This window comes from Miniopterus natalensis, chromosome X, assembly GCF_054644295.1.
Source record: "Miniopterus natalensis isolate mMinNat1 chromosome X, mMinNat1.hap1, whole genome shotgun sequence".
Classification (NCBI taxonomy): domain Eukaryota; kingdom Metazoa; phylum Chordata; class Mammalia; order Chiroptera; family Miniopteridae; genus Miniopterus; species Miniopterus natalensis.
In genome coordinates, this window is record NC_142103.1 from 75,121,255 (window position 1) to 75,137,629 (window position 16,375).

At 41.5% G+C, this 16,375-nt stretch overlaps 1 protein-coding gene and 1 pseudogene across 1 annotated transcript; one reads left to right on the plus strand and one right to left on the minus strand.

Moving 5' to 3' along the window:
- Positions 1 to 1,300, plus strand: part of ZNF630 (zinc finger protein 630) — a 29,762-nt pseudogene extending 28,462 nt beyond the window's left edge.
- Positions 1,301 to 3,494: 2,194 nt separating this feature from the next.
- Positions 3,495 to 5,945, minus strand: LOC107541353 (sperm acrosome-associated protein 5-like). Its single transcript, XM_016218380.1, has 4 exons — positions 5,801 to 5,945; positions 5,257 to 5,415; positions 3,701 to 3,779; positions 3,495 to 3,594 (listed from the first exon to the last, which is right to left on the minus strand). The coding sequence occupies exons 1-4, from the start codon at positions 5,943 to 5,945 to the stop codon at positions 3,495 to 3,497; spliced, it is 483 nt and encodes a 160-aa protein (XP_016073866.1).
- Positions 5,946 to 16,375: the final 10,430 nt, after the last annotated feature.

The following is a 16,375-nucleotide window of genomic DNA, read 5'->3' on the forward strand; positions in this document are numbered from 1 at the left end:
TTAGAGTGTCAGCCCGCAGACCAAAGGGTTGCAGGTTTGATTTCCGACATGTACCTGGGTTGCAGGTTCGATCTCTGGCTCCAGTAGGGGTGCATGTGGGAGGCAACCAATCTTGTCTCTCACATTGATGTTTCTCTCTCTCTGTCTCCCCTCCCTCCCTCTCTCCCTCCCTCCCTCCCCTCCCTCCCTCCCTTCCACTCTCTCTAAAAACCAATTGGAAAAATATCCTCGGGTGAGGATTAACAAAAAAAAAACAAACATATACACATAGCCCATGGACACAGACAATAGTGTAGTGGGGTCAAGAAAGGGAGTGCAAGGGCTGGGTGGAGGTGGGCAAAGGGGGGGGAGAATGGGGGACATCTGCAATAGTGTCAACAATAAAAAAATTAAATAAGAAAAGAAAGAATTCACTTCTTACTGCTCATCAGATCACTCAAGCAGGAGAGAAACCCTATGAATGTGCAGAATCCAGAAAAGCCTTCAACAAGAAGGCACACCTCAGTGTACCTCAGAGAATGCATACAGGAGACAAACCTTTGAATGTAATGAATGTGGCAAATCCTTCAAAGTTCATTATACATCAGAGAACTCACACAGAAGAATGTTCTTTTAAAAAAAAAAAAAAAATCTTTATTGATTTCAGAGAGAGGAAAGGAGAGGGAGAGAGAGAGATAGAAACATCAATGATGAGAGAGTCATTGATTGGCTGCCTCCTGCATGCCCTCAACTGGGGATCAAGCCCACAACCCAGGCATGTGCCCTGGCTGGGAATTGAACCCCGATTGCCTGGATCCTAGGTCGATGCTCAACCACTGAGCTACCCCAGGCAGGGCAGAAGAATGTTCTGAGTGTGAGAAAACCTTCAATTAAAAGGCACACTTCAATCTACACCAGAGAACACACACAGGAGGAAAACCATATGAATGTAATAAATGTGGCAAATCCTTCAAGGAAAAATCAACACTGTGTAGACATCAAAGAACTCATACAAAAGAGAAAACTTATATGGGCTCAGACTGTGAAGAGCCTTCACTCTTAAGCTAAGTCTCAGTGCTCATCAAAGAATTCATACAGGAGAAAAAAGTGATGGATTACTGTACATGGAAAAGTCTTCTCCTGAAAGTCATATCTCATGTTACATCAGAGAGTTTGAACAGGAGAAAATTTTGAGAAATCCTATGAATGCAATAAATGTAATAAAGCTTTCTTCCAGAAATCATATCTCATTATTCATCAGAGAGTTCACACAGGGGAGAAACCCTGTGAGTGTAATGTATGTGATAAAGCTTTTTCCTAGAAATCATATCTTGTTATACATCAAAGAACTCATATAGGAGAGAAACCCTATACATGTGATAAATGTAGTAGAGCCTTCAGTGAGAAGTCAAAACTCACCGTACTTCAGAGAACCCACATAGGATAGGAACCCTATGAGAAAAAACTTCTTCCAGAAGTTAAGGCTCACAATGGATTAAAGAACTCAGAGAAGAGAAACTTTGTGAAAGGAGTGAAAATGGAAAATCTTTCATAGAAAAGGCCAAAGAAAAAGGAAAGGGGGAGGTGGGGGATCATGCTTTAGCTAAGGTGGTCAGGCAGGGCCTTTCTGAGGACATGACATTTTGAGTTTTGACCTGAAAATGAGGTGCCAGCCATACTGGGGTAAGAACATTCCAGGCAGAAGGAATAACAAGAGCCAAAGTCCTGATGTAAAAAACTTGGCCTCTGTACTGGTTATCATGGGTGTATGCTGAATGACTATTTTTTTTATCAGTGAGGTTGTTCAAGTCTGTAATCTTTTGAAGCCTTGAATCTTTTGAATATATGAGAGTCTTCAGCTAAAAGTCAAACCTCACTGTAAATCTTGGCACAGTATAAACAGAAACCCAATTAATTTCAATAAACATAGTCCCATGGAAATAATTAGGGAAATATTCCAACATTAATACCAAACTCTTATAGAAAAAAAATAATAAAATTTATTATTAAAAATAGCTGTTTTGGCATCTCTCATAATGGGGAATAAGTACCATCTACAAGAAAAAAAAAGATTTACCAATGGATACAAAGTTACAGATTTAAAGATAACCACTAAAGGAACAATGATTATAAATAGACTATAAATGTTATAAATTATTAGAAAGAAAGCGTAATCAGAACAATTAAAGAACTGTACACTAGGGGAATCAAATCCAGTTTCCAGAAGTAGCAACAATTGATAATACAGTATTTTTGCCCCAGCCTCTTTTATGGTCAAGATTTTGGGTATGTTTCAAGGTGTGGACCATCCCTCTTTCTGAGCTTGATCATGCAGTCTTCCCAGAAATACCTGATAAGATTTTAGGAACTTGCTTGTTATTTAAAGTCCTCAGAGTTTACTTCTGCTGCTTTTTATGAATAACTATCACATTCAGAAACTGGTACCCAGAGTGATGGCACCCTTTATGGACCCTCAAGGAAATGTGAGATTTGGTTATCCAGGATGGTTGGGGCTGAAGGGAGGGGAAATCCATTTGGCATTAAGGATAGGGACTTGGGGAATTCCTTGACATACAGTGGCAAGTAGCTGCCTTAATAATCATCTGTGTTTAATTTGGATGAAATAAACACTGAAAACAAGGTTTTGGGTAGTTGAGTATACACCCCCAACCAAAGAGGACAAAGGACATGAAGGACTGCTTCCTCATGGTGGTGGCTGCTTTCAATGGGGCTGGCAGCACAAAGAAAAGTTCATATTCCTAAATTCTCTGCTCAAGACAGACGGTAAACCCAGGCATTCCATAAAAGGAAATGATTACCTTGTGCGTTCATTGAATTCCTGGCCTAAATTTCCAGTCTATCATTTGAAACTTAGGATACTGATTATGAAAGAGGGAGTGGGGGCTGAGAGTTAGAATGGTAATATGTAGGAGGGTGTGGGAGAATGTGAGTACTCCAAACTTTTATTTCCCAATGAGATTCCTGAAGAGACTGTATCTACTTTCATTAAAGGCCCTGTAGTGACCTCACCTGAGAGTGATACTTTTTAAGGGAAAACAATGATCTCCACCCATCTTCCACCCAATAACTGCCTTCTGTACCAAGTATTTTATATAAATGATTTATAAACATTAATTCATTTAATTCTCCCAATAACCCCACGAGATAGTTACTGTCATTATAATCCTCATTTTACAGATGAGAAACTGAGGCACAGAAATATTAAGTGCCTCCCCCAAGGCAACATAGCTTGTAAGTGGTAGAGATGGTATTTGAACCCAAGAGAACCTATGCTCTTAATCACTACACTATCCTCCACATCCCCTACCACCCTGAGTGATCTGGTGTCCCCTGGTTAGAGCTTTGAATATAACAGAAGTGATTGAATGGGGGTACCTCCAGGCATTGGAAAAATGAAGATGGTCAGGCATCAGAGGTCTCTTGCATTGTTTACAAGTACCATCCTTTATTAAATCCAAAGGAAAGAAAAGAAAATCTCTGTCTTTGGGAATGAATCATGAAGTCATTCTCGTTGTGTGAGGTTTTGCACGCATATTACACCCCTTGAGCCATTCAGATAAATCATGACCATGACAGTGCCGGGTCCAAGAACCCCTAGGAAATGGAAGGAGGCAGGGAGGATGAAGTGGACAGGCTAAAGGCTGATGAGGTGGGAGTGCCACCGGGCTGCCCAGGGTCCAAGCCATTCCCATAAACTTACCAGGCATTCATACCATTCCATGAGGATGCCACCTGCTTGGCACAAAAGATGTCATCCAGAATATGGCGGTTGAGAAGGTCTGGGAGTAGGAGGGGAAAATAATGATCTGGTGCATTGGGGACAGGGTGGCATTGTATGTAGATAGGGCCCAGGGGTTCTGGGTCCCTTGGGGCCTGAATAACATCAACAACTACATTAGCTGATTCTGGATAACCTTGACTTACTTGTCAGCTGGTTACCTCAACTACCATGTCGGCTGGTTCTGTACAACCTTAACTCATGTTGACTGATCCTAAGTGACCTTGGCTGTCATGTTGGCTGATTATGAATAACCTCAACCACCATATTGATCAGTCCTGGACAACCTTAAACTCCATGTAGGCCAGTGCTGGATGACTTAAACTGTCATTTTATGTGGTTATGAATTATCTCAATTGCAATGGCAGCTGGTCTGACATCACCTCAACTACCATGTTAGCTGGTGGGAAAGCTACTCAACTGAAAGATTGGTCAGTCCTGGTGACTTTAAACACTATGTTGTCAGGTCCTGGATAACCTCAACTCCCATTTTGGCTGGTTATGATATAAATGACCTCAATCTCCATGTTGGCTAATCCTATTCCACCTCAACTACCATGATGCCTGGTCCTAGGTGATCTTGACTATCATGGTGGATGGACCAAGATGGGCTTAATTGCCATTCTGACTAATTAATGATCTCAACCTCCATGTTGACTTTTTTTGGACAGTCTCAATTTCCAATTGCCATTTCAACTGGTTATAAATAACTTCAACCTCCATGTTGATTGGTCCTCAACTTTCATTTTACCTAATTCTGGACTACCTCAACTTCCATGTTAGCTCAAAGTGAACAACCTTAACTTTCATTTTAGCTAGTATTGAAAAACCTTCATATTCATGTTATCCTGTCCTAGACAACCTCAACCTCTGCCTTGGCCAGTTGTGGACAACCTCAATCTTTAAGCTGGCTAATCCTGAGTGACCTCTTCTGTCACTGTGGCAGGACTTGGACAACATCAAATTGGTCCCAAATAACCTCAGAGTTCATTATGATCTGTCTTGGACAACCTCAAACACCATTTTGGCCAAACCTGAACAACTTCTACAGCTATTCAATTTTGTCCTCAACAAAACGACACTCCTGTCTGGAAAGTTCTCTCCTTTCTGCACAGAGGTACCTTGTTTCTGTTCCTACAACCAGATACCTGCTTCTTCCTTCAGGGGCTGAACAACCTCAACCCCAATTCAGGACAATCACCTTGATTCTATGTGGAGCTAAGTTTCCTGTTTCATGAGTCCCAGAAAACTGAATCCTCCATTCTGGGTGAGGTTTGGGAGCTCTGAGTCCTCCTGACCTAGACAACATTTCAGTGCAGCATGGGTAAGGATACAGGGTGGTGTCTCTAACAGCCCAGGCAACTCTGCTCCTTTCCCTATCATTTTTCTGCTTGTTACTGGAGACTATGGCTCAGATAACTTTGCCCTCTGTGTGTTGGACCAGGCAGGGCTTCAGGGTATCCCCATTGCTGCCTCACCATGACATTCCATGTGACAGAGGTTCTTGGTGGGTGTAACACCGTTGTCACACCACCAGGCGGAGTTCAGCTGGAAAATGCCGTATTGACTGCTGCCATCAACATTGTGGTCCACAACTGAGGTGTCAAAGCCACTCGCATAATGTGCCATGCACAGCCCTGAATCAGGTAGAGGGAAGGTGGTAGGTAGGCATGGTTTCTGGGAATAGAAAAGGTTAGGAGGAGAGGGGTGGGTACAGTTGTGGGGGTAATAATTTTGGTTTGGTAGTGATGTCAATGTTGGTGATTTTGGTGAGATGTCAGTGATGGCAGTGGTGATGGTATTCATGATGGTAATAGCAGTGATGACACTGATGGTAGTGATGGTAGAGATGAGGGTGATGGTAATGACATCAGAGTTAAACCACTCATCACAGTCAGTCAGGGAGTGACCGAGAGGATCATGCCCTGGTCTGGAAAGGTAATAAGTCACAAGGAGGACCTGTATCTGAGTGTGGTGGGAGGCTTGGGGTGTGGGTGGGGCATGGGGCAACTGAGGTCTCACAGTCTCCAATGCCATAGCCTTGGAAGCCGTTGAGGCCTGCCTTCTCCAGCTTCATAGCCAGGTCGCAGCGTTCATAGATCTTGGCATCCACAGTGGCATCTATCAGCATGGTCAGGGTCATCACCACAGTGCCCCAGGTTTGCATTATGACTCCCACAGGCCTTCCTAGCAGACTCCTTGCTCCAGACTCACTATGCAGTGTTCAGAACTAGGGTATTCTGGAACTCTGGGCTCTATGAGCAAAGACCTAAGTGATAGATTCTGGAACACATAAGCCAGAGGGCTAGACACCTCACCATTTTCCTCAATGCCAGCTGTTACACACACACACACACACACACACACACACACACACACACACACGTGCACACACACACAGGAGAAAGACACTGATGTATACACAGATATGGAAGGAGACAAAAACAGGAAGACACTAAGATGCCAGAAAGAGACAGAGAGAGAGGGCGGCTGGGGACACAAAAAGGACAGACAGGAATCACACTCAGCCCACATTTCCCTACATTTCTTATCACTGTTCCATTCTACTGTGAATCATTCTCCAGCACTTGGTTACTTCCTTTTCCATTCACTCTGCCCCTCATCACCTCCACCACTTCCATTCTGCTTAGTTGGCTCTATTCACTACACTGTGCTTACACCACCTCGAATTCTTCATTCTTTGCAAAATATGACCACCACACCATCACCCTCTGCCCCCATTACCTCCATTTACTTATTCTCATCACCTCTTTCACTTATTGTGTCCTGTTCCACCCTAATTTACTGGAATCTGTCCCACTTTACCCCCATTCAATCACACTCTGCTCCAAGTTACATATTATATGTATTATATTACATGTAAACACACTCTACTGCTTTTTCACCTCCATTCTCATTCTACCTTTTATTCCCCATTCTCTTACACTGCCTCTCATCCACTAATATTCATTCACACTGGGCCTCATATTACTGCAATTCCGTAACTCTCTACTTACCATTAACCAAATTATCTCACATCATATTCCTTCTCCACCTCCATTCACTCTTACACTCATTTCCTACTTTTACCTCCATTTCCTGACCCTGCATCAGACAACTCCTGTTTTCTCTCATGTGGCCCATCCTTCAGCTTTGTTCATTGACCCTGGACTTAATTTTCTCTCTTATTCTCTCTCTTCCCCTTCTTCACCTCTGTTCTCTTTAATGCTATTCCCTGCCGTATCCTCTTCCAACCATGTCGTCTGACAAGGTCCGGATGTGGAGAAGAGGCTTCACGGAAGGCGTCTTCTGGGGAGAGGACATGGCATGTGGGTGGGAGTAATTGGCTTAATGAGAATCTCTCTTCTCCTCCTTGGAGGGGGATTTTGGGTCGTTAAGTCAATAACTAACCTGGGAATGGCAAATAATGATGTGTCCCTAAAAATCACTTCTGAAGTTATCTCGATTTCCCCAAGTCCAGTCACTACCACATGTGCTGGATGCTTTAACAAATTGTTATTAGAAGAAGCTAGGAAAATCCCCCCTGGTGCCCCCAATAAGGAATTTATGGAAGAACTAGAGAAAGCTGAGCTCATGCAGCCAGCCTATACTCAAGTGCCTCCGCCTATGGATGCAAAATTAGTCGAGGACAAGAAAAAGTCCATTGCCCCTTGCCTACTGTACAAGGACCACCCTGGGTAGCATATAGAATAAATGGCAAATTGTGGCATCCCCCTAAAAGGGCTTACAGTATGAAAAGACTACCAGACCCTCCTCTGCCTTATACAGGTGCTTACAATGAGAACGGTATCAGAATAGTTAATGTAAATGGAATGCACGTTCCATATGAGAACTTGCCCTTCATGAAACGCTTGGCAAGGCAGCGGGCATGCTGGTGCTTGCTCCCAAAGGAACAAAAGAAAAGCATTCTTAAGCAGTTAATCAATAGCTATGGCAAAAGGCACTCTTTTCTTAGAAGAAAATGGCAAGAAGAATATAATAACTTATGAATAGGTCCGTAGTTAAAATATAACCACAAGAAAAGTCAGTAGTAACCCCAGGTAAATATTATATAAAATATCTGTTTCACAAGCCAATATATTGCTACTGCAGACAAAGCCACATCTATCACTTTATAGATCACTGATTTTTCCTTTCTCCTCTATTCTAAAAAATAAAAGTCAAAATTGTTCCATTCTGATGAAATCAAAACTTGTATTGTTTAACCTATGAGTAGTATTCCCTGCTTTACTAACCACAGAAATGTAATCATAGCCAAAAAGAAAGTATAAAAGATTACGTTAATTCTCAATAAAGTGGAACAGTGTCACACCCCCCCGCCCCCCGAGTCGTGTAGTCTTCTGTCTCCCAGCGCCAGTGCCTTGCCCACCTTCGGGACTCATGACTCCTGCTGCGGCTGGACTGCGGCAATTCCCAAATAACCACCATTTCCTGGACCTGTGTCCTGTATTAGTCCTAAACACTAGCTCAAGTTACTTAGGTATACCTACTCTATAAAAGAGGATGGAGGTGCTTGGTCACCTCCATTTTTTCTCAGTTTTCTCTTCATGGCCTCCATTTACTCTCACTCTGCTTTTCATTATCTCATTCATTTAAATTCACTCCTACTGTAACCTCTATTTCCATTTATCACTTCCATTCTACTCCTGATTCAAGTGTGGTTGCTCCCACTCTGCCTCACAGTACCCCCATTCAGTCACACTCTGCCTTGAATTCACCACTTTTGCTCACATTGGGCCCCATTTTCTCTACCTTACTCATTCTGGGCCATGTGAATGGACCTTCATCCCCTCTCCCTTTGCCTCACAATATCCAGTTACTCACCTTCCTCTGTCCTTTACTTCCATCCTCTTTCACCCTGCCCAACATTACTTCCATTCATGCACACACTTTAGGTCATTCACTTGGGCTGATTCACACTGGGATCCTTGTACATCCCTAAAACACTGCCCTGCATTGCCCTTATCTAATCCCAGCCTCCCTCTCATTCACTTTTTGCCACTCTCCTTCCCCTCATAGTATCCCCACTCAAGCTCAACCTAATTCACATTTTACCATGGATTCATCTCCATTCCTTCTTATTATGTCCCTTGTTCACCTCATTCTTCCCTCTCTGCCCTACATTGCCTCCATTCACTCCTAACTTCCCCCAAAACTCACCTCTCTTTACTCATACTGTGCCTCATAAACCATCATTCTTTCACACTGTAATCCTTAGTATTCATATAAACTCTAATGAATTATCAATTCCATTCGCATTTACCACCTTTCATTACCCCATTCACTCACAGCCTGCTTCCACTTGAACTATTTGTCACTTAGACCGGTCTCATTTTCCCATCATTTACTCAGTCTCATCCATAATTTCAGATTAGGCACAATCTAATGCATAGTTACTTCCTCACTCTGCCCCACACTACTTACATTCACTCCATTCTGCTGCTCATTCACCTCCATTTCATAGCTCTTTGTCTCTCCAAATTTATTCCCAACTTGTCCTTCATTCACCAATATTCAGCACCCTCCCAGTACCATGTGTCTTCCATTTACCGACACTCACATCATCCAAGACAGCAAAGTCTGATTTGGTTTGACTGCACATACCAATACCACCAGAAATACCAGTGACTTCAAGAGGTTGGAAAGGGCTTCTTCACTTGAAGGCAGGTAGTTCAGGGTGAGCACGGAAGCTCCAAGGTCACCAGAGAACTGTCTCCTTCGGTGCTATTGCTCCATCAAACTCACCTGCTGCCTCGTGCTCCAAAATGACTACTCACAATTGAAATACTTTCATAGTTTTGATAAAATGTATATTAAGAGCAACTGTAGGGAGAGGGAAGATGGCGGCACTGTGAGAAGCAACAGAGTGCCCCTGCTCCCAGCCACAGGCTTGACTTACTCCTAAAATACTACGTAACCAGCTTGGAAAAACCAGAGAAACATACCTGAGTAGACATATTGCGAGTAGAGAGCACTGAAGAAACATCATAGGGTCTGGTAAGAAGGGGGAGTCCCCCCTGAAGCCTGTGCTTGGCTGTGAGCTCCGAGGCTTAGAGGCTGCAAAGTTCCCTCCCCTCAGGAGTGTGGACCAGCCTCTAAAAGCGGGGATCCCAAACCCTGAGCAGAGGAGAAGGGAAGGAATGCCTCACACAGAGGGCAGAGGGAGACATGGGGAGTAGTGTGCCCGAGGAGGGGACAGCACATTCCTAGCAAAACAAAGCTTCTAATGGCAGCTGCAACTGGTGTCTAATTCTCAGAGTGCTGACCATAGGAAAGGCTCTCCCAAAGTGTGTAGAACCTGAGTACTAAGGGACCAGAGGTTTGCACTGAGCAGCCACATGCAGGGACCCTCTGCCTTCCTGTAAGGCATTGAGTTGAGCCCCAGAAAGCATTTAATCTGTATGGCATGGGGAAGCGGAGTAGAGCCCTCCTGCCCTGAGCTCCCAGTGGGGAGAGTCTGGGATTTTGGACCAGTCCTGAGGGGTGCCGTGGTGGTGCGTGGAGCCGCCCCAGCTTTACTGAGATCAGCGGTGCAAAGGAGCTGCATGGAGCTGACTTTGGGTCACCTCCCATGGGGTGCCTTGGTGCAGGCGGTGGGACCTTAAAGGGCAGACTCTCTGCTTGTGTGTTGCTTTGTGTGTTTTTGAGTTTTTGACCCCTGAACTGACTCCCACCTTCCTGGCGTGCACTGGGCAGAGAGACCAGCAGAAGCTGGGATTTGTGTCTGCACAGTAAACTGTTAGAGGGGTGCACCTGGTGGAACCAGCCAACCAGACCTGGGAAGGGAGGGGTGGAGCATGCCTGTCACTCCTGCAGCTGAGGAGTACCACCCCCAAAGGGAAAGGGGCTGATCCAGCTCACTGAAGCCGCAGATATCTCCTGCAGGGCACAGTCCTGAGGGGGAAAAGGGAACAGCTCACAGGAGGACATTACAAGAATAAGACACTAAGGGACTATTGTTTGGGAACTGGAGGAAAAGCTGAAAACCTCTTCTGGGGCTGGGGAGGCAAAGGGCTCACTGGAATGTTTTTAAATCAAATCCACTGAGCCCATGCTGCTGAAACGGCCCATACAGAAAAGGTAACAGGCTGAAATCAATCTGAAACTGCAGCAGGCCAGTGCATGGGGAACTAGAATTGGAGGGCAGGTAGAGAATGAGGTTCTGGCTGTGGAGCAGAGACTAACTCTCTCATGGTGAGAGCCTGACAGTGAAACCTCTAAGTAAGGGGAGCAATATCCCGAGCTACACTGGCCGGCCTGCACCCTAAAGACTCTAAAGAAGACTCTGGAGTAAAACCAGGCAACGACAAAGTTGCAAAATAGCTGAAAAGAGGAGGTGGTCCACAGAGAGCCTCAGATCAACCATCTACCTAAGGACACCAAAGCCAAACCTAGACAGCTCCTCACATTGGCTGATACACAAGTACCTCCCAGGAGAACAGAAATCAGCACACAAAACAGAGAGCCACAGACAACATAAGCTGCCCAGAAGAAACTCATCTGATTGTCTTTTTTTTTCTGTTTTGTTTTTATTTGTTCGTTTGTTTTTGTTTTTCTCTTAGGAAGAAAAGAAAGGGAAACATATTATTTTTTCTTCTTTTTAAATTTTATAATTTTTTTAAATTTAAAAGTTTTAAAATTAATTTTTTCTTTTTTTAAAAAGAATTTTGTTTGCTTAGCTTGTTTTTTGTTTTGTTTCTTTGTTTAGTTTTATTTATTTGCTTTTTGTTTTATCCTTGCTTCTACTATCAAGACTTTCTTGATATTCCCTGCTTAACTGCTGGGACTTTATCATTATAACCAACAAGTTTACTGCTTTTGTTTATAGTTTCCCCCAAATCTCTTATTGGACTCCCTCCCTCTTTCTCTTCTTGATCCATTGGCATAATTTTTTCTTTTTCTTTTCTTTCTTTCTTCTGTTTTCCTCGCTTCTGTCTTCCTGTCTTTTTGTTTGATTGTTAATTTCTTATTCTCTTTATTGTATTTTTATGTTTTCATTTTCAACTATTATCTTATTCCTATTCTCTCCCTTAATTTTTTGCTGGCCTTTCTTTCAGAATCTTTTCTCTGCCTCTTTTATCTCTCAGTAGCTTGTCTACTTTTCACATTTTAGTTTAGTTTATTATTATTATTTTCTAAATTTTCATCGCTATTAACAATGATATAATTTTCTTTCTCTCATTTTTTTTTTTTACTTTTTCTTTCATTCTCTAGAATTTGTGTTCTCCCTTCACTCTCCCACTTCTATTTTCACTTGCATTGTTTTCTTTGTGATTATGAAGATATTTTGTAAGGTACCCCTTGTTTCCTGGAAGTTTAGTTGGTATTGTCCTGCATTGCCAGCACCCATACAACAGCTTACATGACGAGGTTGGGGCTGAGACACACAGTAAACCAACCTGAGAGGAGAGTCCTCCCAAGGATTGGTCAACAACAATCTAGGCCCAACCACAACAGGAGAGCCCAAACAACCCACAAAAGGGACACCCACAAAAGGGACACACCTAGAGTAAAGAGCTCAGAAATATAAGGAAAAAACACCTCTGGGTTCCACTAGACTCACAATACAAAATCCCTCCCCATAAGACTGGGAAACAACAAATATATTTAATATATAGAAACAAACACTAAGACCTACCAAAATGGAGACACAAACAACCCCCAAATTAAAGAAAAGGAAAAATTGCGAGAAAAAGACTTTGATGAGATGGAACTAAGCAAGTAATCAGAAACAGAGCACAGAGTAACGATTATAAAGATGCGCAAGGAAATCAATGAGAAAAACAAGGCACTAGATGGTAAGATCGAGGAACTTAGTGAAAACATGAAAAAAGAGATACATAACATAAACAAAAATCAGACAGAAATAAAGAATGCTGTATCTGATATCAAGAATGCATTGGAAAGAATTAAAAGCAGGCTCAATGAGGCAGAGGATAGAATAAGTGACTTAGAAGACAAGTCAGAAAAAAAATCACTCAATCAGAGCATCAAAAAAGAAAAAACACTTAAAAAGCATGAGGACAGTCTAAGGGAGCTTTGGGACAACATGAAGTGAAACAACATTCGCATTATAGGAGTCCCAGAGGGGGGAGGAAAGAGAGCAAGGGATAGAGAACTTGGTGGAGAAAATAATAACAGAAAACTTCACTAGGCTTGCAAGAGAGAAATCCACACAAGTTCAGGAAGCACAGAGGGTTCCAAACAAGAGGAACTCAAAAAAGCCCACTCCAAGACACATCATAATTAAAATGGCAAATGTCAAGGATAAAGAGAGACTATTAAGGGCTGCAAGACAGAGACAAGCAGTGACCTACAGGGGAACCCCCACAAGGCTGACATCAGATCTCTCAACAGAAATTCTTCTGGCCAGAAGGGAGTGGCAGGAAGTTCTCAAAGTAATGAAAAGCAAGAACTGGCAACCAAGATTGCTTTATCCAGCAAGGCTATCATTTAAAATTGAAGGTGAAATAAAGAGCTTCCCAGACAAAAAAAAAAAAAAAAAAAAAGCTGAAAGAGTTCAGTACAACCAAACTAGCATTGCAAGAAATGCTAAAAGGACTGCTCTAAGAAAAAGAAAGAATAGTGAGAGAAACATACATAGGCATAAAGGGGGGAAATGACATTAAATAAGTATATATCAATAGTAACCTGAAATGTAAGCAGAATAAATGGTCCAATCAAAAGACATGGAGTAGCTGAATGGATATGAAAACAGGACCCAAATATATGCTGGCTACAAGAGACCCACCTAAGAGCAAAAGATTCACACAGGATAACAGAGAAGGGATAAAAAAAAATTCCATGCAAATGGAAAGAAGAAAAAGCTGGAGTAGCAATAGTTATGTCTGACAAAATAGACTTCAAAATAAAGACCATAACAAGAGACAAAGATGGTCACTATATAATATTAAAGAGATCAATCCAACAGGAGGAAATAACCCTTATAAACATTTATGCACCCAATATAGGATCACCTATATATATAAAAAATTTATTGGGGGACTTTGACAGCAACACAATCATAGTGGGGGGACTTTAACACCCGACTGTCAGCATTGGACAGATCATCAAGACAAAAAATCAACAGGGAAACACAGTCTTTAAATGACTCACTAAACCTAATGGATTTAACGACATTTACAGAACATTTCACCCCAAAGCAGCAGAATTCACATTCTTCTCAAGTGCACATGGAACATTCTCAAAAATAAACCACATGTTAGGGCACAGGGGAAGCCTCTACAAATTCAAGAAGATTGAAATCATATCAAGCATCTTCTCGGATCACAATACCATGAAACTAGGAATAAACCACTAAAAAAAAAAAACTCAAAAAAAATTCAAGCACATGGAAGGTAAATAGCATGCTATTAAACAATGAATGGGTTACCAATGAGATCAAGGAAGAACTCAAACCCTTCCAGGAAAAAAACAAAAATGAACAGACAAAGACCCCAAATCTATGGGACACAGCAAAAGCAGTCCTGAGAGGAAAATTCATAACATTATAGGCCTATCTCAAGAAACAAGAAAAAGATCTAATGAACCATCCAACACAACAACTAAAAGAACTAGAATGAGAACAGCAAGAAAAGCCCCAGTGAAGTAGAAGGAAGGCAATAATAAAAATCAGAGCAGAAATTAATAACATAGAGACTACAAAAACAATACAAAAAATCAATGAAACCAAGAGCTGGTTCTTTGAAAAGATAAATAAGATTGATGCACCTTTAGCAAGACTCACTAAGAAACAAAGAGAGAGGACCCAAATAAATAAAATCAGAAATGAAAGAGGCAATATAACAACCGACTCATCAGAAATACAAAGGATTGTAAGAAAATACTATGAGCAACTATGTGCCAACAAACTGGAAAACATGGGGGAAATGGAAAAATTCCTAGAAGCATACAACCTTCCAAAGCTGAATCAAGAAGAGGCAGAAAACCTAAAGAGGCCAATAACAACTAATGAAATTGAAGCAGTAATCAAAAAACTTGCAGCAAACAACAGTCCTGGAACAGATGGATTTACAGGAGAGTTTTACCAAACATTCAAAGAAGCACTAACACCTACTTTTTTCAAACTATTCCAGAAGATTTAAGAGGAGGGAAAACTCCCAAACTCTTTTTATGAGTCCCGCATCATCCTAATCCCAAAATCACATAAAGACACTTCAAAGAAACAAAATTACAGGCCAATATCCCTGATGAACATAGATACTAAAATTCTCACTAAAATACTAGCAAACCGCATCCAGCAATACATTAAAAAGATCATACACCACGACCAAGTGGGATTTATTCCCGGGATGCAAGGCTGCTACAACATCCGCAAATCAAATGTGATACATCACATAAACAAAACATAGGGCAAAAATCATATGTTCATATAAATAGACACAGAAAAAGCATTTGACAAAATCCAGCACCCATTTCTGATAAAAACTCTCAGCAAAGTGGGAATAGAGGGATCATACCTCAATATAATAAAGGCCATATATGACAGACCTACAGCCAACATCATATTCCATGGGCAAAAACTAAAACCATTTCCCATAAAAACAGGAACAAGACAGGGATGTCCATTTTCACCACTCTTATTCAACATAGTACTGGAAGTCCTTGCCACAGCCATAAGACAGGAAGAAAACATAAAACGTATCCAAATTGGAAATGCCAAAGTTAAAGTGTTATTATTTGCAGATGACATGATGTTGTACATAGAAAACCCTAAAGACATCGTCAAAGTACTACTAGATTTGATAAATGAATTTGGCAAGGTAGCTGGGTACAAAATCAACATCCAGAAATCAATGGCATTCTTATACACCAACAATGAACTTTCAGAGAGAGAAACTAAAAAAACAATACCATTTACCACTGCAACTAAAAAAATAAGCTACATAGGTATAAACTTAACCAAGGATGTAAAAGACCTGTACTCAGAAAACTATGGGACACTGAAATAAGAAATAGAGGAAGATATAACCAAGTGGAAGAATATACCATGCACATGAATTGGAACAATTAATATAATTAAAATGTCCATACTACCCAAAGCAATTTATAAATTCAATGCAATTCCTATTAAAATACCAACAGCATATTTCACAGATCTAGAACAAACATTTCAAAAATTTATATGGAATCAGAAAAGGCCCTGAATAGCTGCAGCCATCTTGAGAAAAAAAGAACAGAGGGGATGGGATCACATTGCTGGACATCAAACTGTACTACAAAGCCATTGTAATCAAAACGGCCTGGTATTGGTACAACAACAGACATGTAGATCAATGGTACAGAACAGAGTCCCCAGAAATAGATCCATGCCATTACGGTCAGTTACTATTTGACAAAGGAGGCAAGAGCATACAGTGGAGTAAAGACAGTAAGTGGTGCTGGGAAAATTCAACAGCTACTTGCAAAAAAAAAAAAAAAAAAGAAACTAGACCACCAACATTCACCATACACAAAAATAAACTAAAAATGAATAAAAGACTTAAATGTAAGTCATGAAACCATCAAAATCCTGGAAGAAAACATAGGCAGTAAAGTCACAGACATCCCACGTAG

Coding starts and splice junctions, on each gene's coding strand:
- LOC107541353 (XM_016218380.1), bottom strand. CDS start 5,945: ATGCAAACCTGGGGCACTGTGGTGATGACCCTGACCATGCTGATAGAT. Junction 3,780..5,256: donor CTGTCACATGGAATGTCATG/GTGAGGCAGCAA, acceptor TCCTACTCCCAG/ACCTTCTCAACCGCCATATT. Junction 3,595..3,700: donor TGGAATGGTATGAATGCCTG/GTAAGTTTATGG, acceptor TCCATTTCCTAG/GGGTTCTTGGACCCGGCACT.